A 10592-nucleotide genomic window follows, 5' to 3' on the forward strand; every position below is an offset into this window, starting at 1 on the left:
AAAGGCGATCCTGGAGGGTTGACATCACGTCCTGGTAGGGGTGAGAGAGGAGCATTTTTTTAATTTATTTTTTTACAGAAAGGTTCAGCCTTGTTGGCACCCCCCTTAATATTGACAATCGGAGGGAGCTTTCCTTTTTGGAGAATCAATTTTGACGGTTCTATCCAAAAAGAATGATTTTGGTTCTACATAGACCGATAATTATCAAACGATGTTGAGGTTTAATAAGTTAACGGTTTCTATTTGGACAACTGTTTTGCTCTGCCGGAAGCAGAAAAAGATTCATTTCCTTAAGAACAACTACTGTATTTAACTCAAAACAATAACGTGATAGCATATGTATCCATGTGGTAAAACAATTTTTTTTAAAAAGACTGTGTCCTTATTTATTGATGTTTTAAGCATTACGATGTATCAAGAATTAGGAATGTAACTTAAATACGGTAGAATGAAATACAGTAAATAAAAAATAGAATGTAACATAAATACATTCCTTTGGACTAGAATGTAATTTATAATAGAAAATCTCTAGAAATATTTTCCCTCCGGAAGCATTTTACAAAGTCACTAACCACTAAGCGTTGCTTCCTAGCCCTGGCTCTAACCACTAGACCCTGCTTCCCTTCCTACCTTGACGGTGGTGCGGCTATCAAAGGTGAAGGACTTGACCTGCCCGTTTTCGAGGAAAACCTTCAGGACATTGGGGATGAGGAGCAAGGCTTCCTTCTTCAGCATCTCCTGCAGGCGGAAAAGCAAAGGCTGGCAGACTAATAATAATAATAATAATAAAACAACTACCCGACTTTGAGAAGACATCTGAAGGTAGCCCTGGGTAGGCAAGTTTTAAGGTTTGATGTTTTATTCTGTTTTTATTCTGTTTTTAATCACCCAGCTGGATGGACCAGGTATAAATAGAAATAAATTATTATTAGAATCATAGAATCATAGAGTTGGAAGAGACCACGAGGGCCATCCAGTCCAACCCCCTGCCAAGCAGGAAATGCCATCAAAGCATTCTTGACATATGCCTGTCAAGCCTCTGCTTAAAGACCTCCAAAGAAGGAGACTCTGCCACACTCCTTGGCAGCAAATCCCACTGCCGAACAGCTCTTACTGTCAGGAAGTTCTTCCTAATGTTGAGGTGGAATCTTCTTTCTTGTAGTTTGAATCCATTGCTCCGTGTCCGCTTCTCTGGAGCAGCAGAAAACAACCTTTCTCCCTCCTCTATATGGCATCTTTTAATATATTTGAACATAAGGCATTGTTTCCAGGCCTTTGACCATTTTGGTTGCCCTCCTCTGGACACGTTCCAGCTTGTCAGTCTCCTTCTTGAACTGTGGTGCCCAGAACTGGACACAGTACTCCAGGTGAGGTCTGACCAGAGCAGAATACAGTGGTACTATTACTTCCCTAGATCTAGATGCTATACTCCTATTGATGCAGCCCAGAATTGCATTGGCTTTTTTAGCTGCTGCATCACACTGCTGACTCATGTCAAGTTTGTGGTCTACCAAGACTCCTAGGTCCTTTTCACATGTACTGCTCCCAAGCCAGGTGTCTCCCATCCTGTATTTGTGCCTTTCATTTTCTTTGGCCCAAGTGTAGTACCTTACATTTCTCCTTGTTAAAATTCATCTTGTTTGCTTTGGCCCAGTTGTCTAATCTGTTAAGGTCATTTTGAAGTGTGATCCTGTCCTCTGGGGTATTAGCCACCCCTCCCAATTTGGTGTCCTCAAGCCCATCATCCAAGTGATTGATAAAGATGTTGAATAAGACTGGGGTATTAGTGATTATTATTATTATTATTATTATTATTATTATTATTATTATTATTTACTTATACCTCGCCCACCTGGCCGGGCCTCCCCAACCACTCTGTGCGGCACATTAGCTCTCTCCAACAATCCCAAATAGGTGTTCCAGAACTTTCCAGAACTCACCGGCTCTGGCTCCGAGAAGCGCACCTTGGCGGGGTTGGACCTCAGCCTGGCCTTCTTCGCGGCACTGATGAAGGCCGACTTGGGCGACTGGAAGGGGAGAAGGGAAAAAATGGATCTTGTGGGAGATCTCAGCTGGAAAAGCAGATTCCCGACTTGCCGGGGGGGTTGAGATGGATGACCCCCCGGGGTCTCACCTGATAGGTTTGCAGCACGGTGAAGATGGCAGACTCCTTGGTGCTTCTGCGGTGGGAAGGAACAAAGAAGTTTAGGGTTTCCTTGAGATTCCTGCCTCTCCGGGGGGTTGGACTGGATGACCCTCAGGGGGCCTCAGCTCCAGAAAGAATCCAGGGATTTGTAGAGGAAGCAGGAAGCGCAGCTCTTAAATTTCAGAAGGGTCACCCGGCGTGTCTCGAACCCGCTTCCTTCTTCCTCACCTCACAATTTCGATGAATCTCTCGCGGGCGACATCGCTCACGTCTTCGTCGCCGATGGCCCAGATCTGATCCCCGGGAAAGAGTTTGTCCTCCGAGGGTCCGCCTGCCAAAGGAAGGGGCAGCTGGTGTCTGTCGGGAGGGGGGGGAGAGAGACCCTCAGGATCATCTAGTCCAACCCCCTTCCAACTCGACGATGATCTGACGCGGAGATTGGTCTCCGGAATCCTCACCTGCCACCACCGAACGCACCACCACCGGCCTCTCGCCGCCGGCCACAAAGCCAAAGCCTCCGTCCGGGTGGCGCAGGATCGTCACCTGTCGGAAGGAGTCGGAAGGCGGCGGGCCCCATTCCATAGCACCCCAGCTTTCCTTTGGCATCGCATCTCCAGCGGCAGGAAGAGAGAGGATTCCAGGGTGCAGGGAGGGAAGAATCCTTTCCTCGGGTCAGGATCCTAATGGCATGCCAGCAAGCTTGAACCTTTCTGTAAAAAAGGGATTTGATGATTCCAGAAAAAGAAAACCTAACCCCTAACCCTAACCCCTAACCCAGTGGTCAGCAACCTTTTTCAGCAGGGGGCCGGTCCACGGTCCCTCAGACCTTGTGGGGGGGCCGGACTATATTTTGGGAAAAAAATATGAACGAATTCCTATGCCCCACAAATAACCCAGAGATCCATTTTAAATAAAAGGACACATTCTACTCATGTAAAAACATGCTGATTCCAGGACTGTCCGCAGGCCGAATTTAGAAGGCGATTGGGCCGCATCCGGGCCCCGGGCCTTAGTTTGGGGTCACCTGCCCTAACCTCTAAACCCTAACCCCTATCCTTAACCCCTAGCCCTAAACCCTATCCCTATCCCTAACTCCTATCACTAACCACTACCCCTAACCCCTAACCCTGACCTCTATCCCTAACCCTAACCCGTATCCCTATCCCATATCCCTAACCTCTATCACTATTCCTATCCCCTACCCCTACCCCTATCTCTAACCCCTAATTCCTATCCCTATTCCTTATATCTATCCCTAATCCCTATCACTAACCCTACCCCTAACCCCCAACCCCTGTTCCTAACTCCTATCCCTATCCCTAACTCCTAACCCCAACCCTACCACTAACCCCCAACCCCTATCCTCAACCCCTAGCCCTAGCCCTAACTCCTATCCCTGTCCCCCGATCCCGATCCCTAACTCCTATCACTAACCACTACCCCTAACCGCTAACCTCTATCCCTATCCCTAACCCGTATCCCTATCCCATATCCCTAACCCCTATCGCTATTTCTATCCCCTATCTGTAACCCCTAATTCCTATCCCTATTCCTTATATCTATCCCTAATCCCTACCACTAACCCTACCCCTAACCCCCAACCTCATCCCTAACCCCCAACCCCTGTTCCTAACTCCTATCCCTATCCCTAACTCTTAACCCCAACCCTACCCCTAACCCCCAACCCCTAGCCTCAACTCCTAGCCCTAACTCCTAACCCCAACCCTACCCCTAATCCCCATCCCCCTATCCTTAACCCCTAGCCCTAACTCTTATCCCTATCCCTATCCCCCTATCCCTAACTTCTATCACTAACCACTACCCCTAACCCCTAACCTCTATCCCTATCCCTAACCCGTATCCCTATCCCATATCCCTAACCTCTATCGCTATTTCTATCCCCTACCCCAACCCCTATCTCTAACCCCTAATTCCTATCCCTATCCCTTATATCTATCCCTAATCCCTATCACTAACCCTACCCCTAACCCCCAACCTCATCCCTAACCCCAGCCCCTGTTCCTAACTCCTAACCCCAACCCTACCCCTAACCCCCCATCCCCTATCCTTAACCCCTATCCCTAAACCCTAGCCCTAGCCCTAACTCCTATCCCTATCCCCCTATCCCTAACTCCTATCACTAACCACTACCCCTAACCCCTAACCTCTATCCCTATCCCTAACCCGTATCACTATCCCATATGCCTAACCCCTATCACTATCTCTATCCCCTACCCCAACCCCTATCTGTAACCCCTAATTCCTATCCCTATTCCTTATCTCTATCCCTAATCCCTATCACTAACCCTACCCCTAACCCCAACCCTACCCCTAACCCCCAACCCCTATCCTTAACCCCTATCCCTAACTCCTATCACTAACCACTACCCCTAACCCCGATCCCTAACTCGTATCCCTATCCCATATCCCTAACCCCTATCCCTATCCCCTACCCCTACCCCTATCTCTAACCCCTAATTCCTATCCCTATCCCTAATCCCTATCCCTACCCCTAACCCCAACCCTACCCCTAACCCCCAACCCCTGTTTCTAACTCCCTAGCCCTAACCCCTAGCCCTAACCCCTAGCCCTAACCCCTAGCCCTATCCTCAACCCCTAACCCTTATCTCTTCCCTGCATATCTTCACCAACTGCAAAGTTGGCATTGATTTGCACATTGCATTTTTACCAACCGATCGATCCGGCATTTTGGCTTCCTTTGCCATTTTGCAATCGACTGCAATTCTACAATTGATTGCATTTTGATTTTATTTTTAAACCAGAACCATTTTTTTTAATTCATTGGGACACAACTTTTCCACAAAAAGGCCGCCCAAATAATGCAAACATAAATGTCCAGGTAAGGCTCTTTGAACATTCAAAATAGAGCTCAAAAGATTGCTTTTTAAAAATTGTAATTAATAGTATTTCAGCCGCCGTTTGGGATCCAGGAAAATCCGGCAGCAGCAGGGCCCCGATCCTGTCTCAGAGGAGGAGACCCCTACTCACTGTGAATGGCCTCCTCCTTTTCTCCTGTCAGAAAGAGGGGGGGGGAGAGGGGGAGGAGAGAGGGAAGAATTCAGGAGCTGTGTGATCCGAATATGAAAAGAATTGGCTGCTGGCCTGGTCTGAGAGAAAGGGATGGGAAGAGAAAGAGGAGAGGGATAGAGCAGGGGTTCCCAACAAAATTTTCTCGAGGACCCCTCATCGAGCCACTATTGTGACAAGGACCCCCATTAATTCCTAATCCTAAATCTAATTCCTAATTCCTAATCTAATTTTTCCAGTAAGCTGAACACTGATCTTGGAAGGGTTAGGTTCAAGGCACGCCGACGATTTAGGTTCAATGGACACTGACAAGATCGGTTTGAGAGTCACTGACTTACTTGCTTGAACATCAAATGCATTATCTTCCTCTTCATCTGTAGGCCTTTCTTTTTAACCATCGGTCCATTTTTAACTACGCGAACTGTAGCTTCCGCGAAGAACAACGCTTTGTTTACAAACACTCCTGTTTTGCAAAGAGGCAGCGTGCGCCAGGGAGGAGGGAGGGGAATGGAGAAGACAGGGTACCTGCGCAGTAGCGCACAAATGAAGCCGACGCGCGCAAAGCATCTTGGGGAGGTGAGCGTTAGTAGAATGCGCGCCCTGCCTCTTTGCAAAACAGTCGTGTTTGTAAAGCGCCACCTAACGGCATACAGCAGAACTACTGCCTCTATCTAATTCTAGTTTTGCGCTAAACTCTGCTCATGCAGGAAGCGGCCAAAACAAAAAATCTGTTATCATACGAAATATATTTAATATATTTTTTATTCTAATAGCATCTTGCGGACCCCTCTGGCATAGCTCGCGGACCCCTGGGGGTCCCCGGACCACCTGTTGGGAACCACTGGGATAGAGGAAGGGAGATGAGAGAGAGAGAGAGAGAGTCCAGGGAGGGAGAGAAGAGAGGGATGGAGGAAGGGAGATTTGAGAGAGGAATGGAGAGCCAGAGAAAGAAAGTAGAGAGAGGAGGAGGAGGAGGAGGAGGAGGAGGAGGAGGAGGAGGAGGAGGAGGAGGAGGAGGAGGAGGAGGAGGAGGAGGAGGAGGAGAAGAAGAAGAAGAAGAAGAAGAAGAAGAAGAAGAAGAAGAAGAAGAAGAAGAAGAAGAAGAAGAAGAAGAAGAAGAAGAAGAAGAAGAAGTAGTCCAGGGAGGAAGAGGGAGGGAAAGAGAGAAGAGAGGGATAGAGGAAGGGAGATTTGAGAGAGGAATGGAGAGCCAGAGAAAGAAAGAAAAGAGAGAGAGAGAGAGAGAGAGAGAGAGAGAGAGAGAGAGATGATGATGGAGGGAGAGGAGAAAGAAAGAGAGGAGAAAGGGGGGAGATGGGGAAGAGAGAGAAGGAGTCCAGGGAGGGGGGGAGGGAAAGACAGAAAGAGGGGGGAAGAGAGATAAAGGAAGATTTGAGAGAGGAATGGAGAGGAAGAGGAAGGAAGGAAGGAAGGTGATGGGGAAGGTGAGAAACAGGGAGGCCTGAAATTCATCTGGCATCGACATGACCTGTTTTTGACATCCTAACAACAACAACAACAACAACAACAACAACAACAACAACAACACAGTAATAATAGTTCCTCTGACCCACCAAGCTTGTAACTCCATCAGTGGTCCATTCCCACCCTATGATTATTCTCCCCTTCTTTCCTCCCCCACCCATCTCTCCTATCCTCCTCTCATTTCATCCCTCTCTCCTTCGATACCTTCCTCTCTCCTTCCTAGGAGGTCGGGTGGAGATTCCTGGAAACGGACCATTCGCGGAGACAGCGATCATAAGAGAGCGTGGTTCCCCCAAACCCCGAGGTCCTTTTCACACGTGCTATGGCCAGCGGGTCAGACTGGATGACCCCTGGCTCCCTTCCCAGCCGACCATTCCATTCGCCGCGCAATCGCTGGTGCCGGGAAAAGGCTCGAAATGGACTTACCCGCTTGGTGCGTGGGTCGTTTTAAGGAGGACTTTGGGGGGGGCATCCTGTCCCCCATCTGCCCCAATGGGGGTCCCCACGCCCCATATTCGCCCCACAACCGTCGCCATCCGTCGCCACCCAAAAGCACCAGGCAAGATGGGGCGTCGGGACCGTTGCACCCCCTTTTGGGAAGGCTGGGAGGGGAACCAGAGGTATTTGCCCGCTTGGGGGGGACACCTCCCCCCCCAAACTGCCCCCTTCGTCGGGGCCGCGCATCCTTCGAGAAAAGGGGGGCAGGAAAAGGGATGGAGCCGTTTTGGGGGGCATTAGGAGAACATGGGAGCCCCTCGACCTGCTCCGTCGGGAACCCCCTCCCCAGTTGTGGTTTTTTTCCAGGGGGGGTCGCGGTCCTTACCGGAACTCAATGCAGCCCCCCGAAACCGGCCCGGCAAGACGGAGAGGGGCAGCTCCTGCCGCGCCTGCGCACTCGCGGCGCTGGTTGTCACTGCAGCAGACGGGAAGGGAGGGGGGAAGCGAAGAGGGGAGGGGCGCCCCAAAGGTCATCCAGGATCCTAAGAATGGGGCACCTAGAAGGGATCCCTAAAAATCATCCAGTCTGACCCCCCGCAATGCAGGGGTTAGGAATGGAGGAACTAGAAGGGATCTCTCCTAAAAGGCAGGGATCTAGAATGGGGCAGCTAGAAGGGAGCCTCAAAGGTCATCCAGTCTGACCCCCCCGGTTGTATATTAATAATATGATGATGAGATTCCTGCCTTGCTGGGGGTCAGACTAGATGAAACCGGAACTAGTCCGGCTGTCAGATTTTTTCCCTATCAATCTTTTTTTTTGGGGGGGTGCTTGTGGAAATGGAAGGTTTCGGTCCTCGCTGGAAAGGAGCAAAGCACTGTGGGAGAATCCCTGGAATGCGCGGTTGCTTAGCAACGGACCACCGAGGCAGTAGAGGATGCTCTCCCCCCCCCCCCCCCCGGTCTGGAGGAACAGAGGGGAAATGGAGGAGCGAACAGAGAATCCTAGAAGGGCCAGGCTGGAAGGGTACCCCGGGGGTCATCCAGTCGGACCTCGAGCAAGGCAGGCAGGAACCTCAAGAGGTACCTTATTATTATTATTATTATTATTATTATTATTATTATTATTATTATTATTATTATTATACCACCCTATACCCGGGAAATAATCCCCCCTCTCTTCCCCCCTCTTTCTCTCAAGTCTCCATTCCTCTCTCTCTCTTTCCCCATCCCTCTCTTCTCTCTCTATCTCTTCTTTTTCTCCTCTTTCTTTCTTTCTTTCTTCTCCTCTACGTTCTCTCTCTTCTTCTCCTCTTTCTTTCCCCTTCCCTCTTTTCCCCATCCCTCTCTTCTCTCTCATCCCTCCTCTTTCTTTCCTTCTTTCTTTCTTTCTTTCTTTCTTTCTTTCTTTCTCCTCCTCTCTCTTTCCCCATCCCTGACAGTAAGAGCTGTTCGACAGTGGGATTTGCTGCCAAGGAGTGTGGTGGAGTCTCCTTCTTTGGAGGTATTTAAGCAGAGGCTTGACAGGCATATGTCAAGAATGCTTGGATGGTGTTTCCTGCTTGGCAGGGGGTTGGACTGGATTGCCCTTGGGGTCTCTTCCAACTCTACGATTCTACGATTCTATGATTCTATGTTCTCTCTCTTCTCCTCCTCTTTCTTTCCCCTTCCCTCTTTCCCCCCATCCCTCTCTTCTCTCTCATCCCTCCTCTTTCTTTTTTTCTCCTCCTCTCTCTTTCCCCATCCCTGACAGTAAGAGCTGTTCGACAGTGGGATTTGCTGCCAAGGAGTGTGGCGGAGTGAGTCTCCTTCTTGGGAGGTCTTGAAGCAGAGGCTTGACAGGCATATGTCAAGAATGCTTTGATGGTGTTTCCTGCTTGGCAGGGGATTGGACTGGATGGCCCTTGGGGTCTCTTCCAACTCTATGATTCTATGATTCTCTATGATTCTCTCTTCTCCCTCATCTCCCCCCCCTTTCTCCTCTTTCTTTCTCCACTCTCTCTCTCTCTCCCCCCTCTTCTCTTTCTGTCTCCCCGCGCCCCCCTCCCCTTGGGATTCTTTCTGCGCTTTGGAGACGATTTCCCTTTATTTTGCAGGGAAATTTGCTATTTTTTCCCTTCCGGATTCTCATTTCCTTCACTTTTTGGGGTTCTCCCTCCCCCCCCAAAAAACTGCTCTTCCTATCACGTGATTCCTTCTCCCTCCCTCCCTCCCTCCTCCTCTCGGAAAGGCGGAGCGCAGCAGCATCCTCTGCAGCGGCCGCCGGGCCAAACAGAGGCGAGGGCCTCCCTGCGCGCCCCCCCCCCAGGAGCGGATCCCCCCCCTCCCCGGCGCCCCCCCCCCCGGAGCGCGGATTTCGAGGCCTGCGCGCCCTTTCCCCCCTCCCCGAAAACGCGCATTTTTACGCATCCAGGCGGATCCGGTGGCGACCCCCGCCCGACGCCACCCTCCGAGAGCGCATCGTCCACCGGCGCCCCCCAAGTGCGGCTATCTGTTCCCCACTCCCAAAAGGCACCTGCGGATTGGGCCCGAGTAAGGATCTCGCGGCCTGGCTGCGCCCCCCCCCCAACCCCATTTCGCGGCCGGAGGGATCCAAGGATCCGGCCTCGTCCTCCTCCACCCCTCCCCCCCCCCCGAGACCGGATTCCACCTTTTCCTTCGGGAGCGCAACTTCCACCTTTATCGGATCCGTCCCTGGTCTGCGCCCCCCTCCCCACGAAAGCGCATTTTTCCACGCAGCGGCGCGCAGCCTCTCCTCCTGTAACGGGCGCATCTCCTCTCCAAAAGCGGGATCCTCTCTCCTTGGCGCATTTCCACGGTGGCCGCGCAGCTTTCTCCTCCTCGGATCCGTCCCTGGTGGTCCCGCCATCCTCACCTGCGCGTTCCCCCACCTTCGGGCGCAGCCTTTCCCCCAGCGCATCTTTCCCGCGGGCAGGAGCGTCTCCACTCGCCACCTGCGCCCCCGAGAGTGCATTTCCAGCCTTTCCCTTGGCCTGCGCGCCCGACGGCGCATTTTCCCTCCTGACCGTCTCTAAAAAAGCGCATTTTCTGCATTGGGGCTCAGCCTTTCTTCGTTTGTCCAGACAGTCTCCTCGCCTACGCCCCCCAAAAAGCGCATTCCCCAACATTGGGGCGCAGCGTCTCCGATTGCGGCTTCCGGAGCGCAACTCCCGCGCCCCGTCGCCCTCTCCTGAAGCACCTTTTCCACGTGCGCCCGCTGGCCGGAGACTCCCGTTGGCTCCTCTGCGCGCAACCGGAGCGCATTTCTTCTCCAGTCCGTTTTGCGCCATGGCGAGGCTGCTGCCAGAGGGACCCTGCGCCGGCGCCTGCTGAGCGCCGCTCTTCGATTCGGATTCCCATTTGCTTCAGGTGAATCGGCCGGCCCCACCGCTGTCCCCCTTTCGGGGGTGCTGACCCCCCCTCCCCACCCCACCCCGACCTCACACCCCTCGGAAATGCGGGGACTGCGCGGCGGCGC

General features: G+C 51.7%; 1 protein-coding gene across 1 annotated transcript in view; it reads right to left on the reverse strand.

Annotated features, from left to right (window-relative positions):
* Positions 1 to 2102, reverse strand: part of LOC132591467 (FERM and PDZ domain-containing protein 3-like) — a 31011-nt gene extending 28909 nt beyond the window's left edge. Inside the window, exons 1-3 of the mRNA XM_060270094.1 lie at positions 1941 to 2102; positions 631 to 738; positions 1 to 31 (exon numbers count right to left, since the gene is read on the reverse strand). The exon at positions 1 to 31 is cut by the window's left edge and continues 101 nt beyond it. Coding sequence (XP_060126077.1) covers positions 1 to 31; positions 631 to 735 — 136 coding nt within the window. The 5' untranslated portion in view covers positions 736 to 738; positions 1941 to 2102. The remainder of the gene's footprint in view (positions 32 to 630; positions 739 to 1940) is intronic.
* Positions 2103 to 10592: the final 8490 nt, after the last annotated feature.

This window comes from Zootoca vivipara, chromosome W (genome assembly GCF_963506605.1).
Source record: "Zootoca vivipara chromosome W, rZooViv1.1, whole genome shotgun sequence".
NCBI lineage: Eukaryota > Metazoa > Chordata > Lepidosauria > Squamata > Lacertidae > Zootoca > Zootoca vivipara.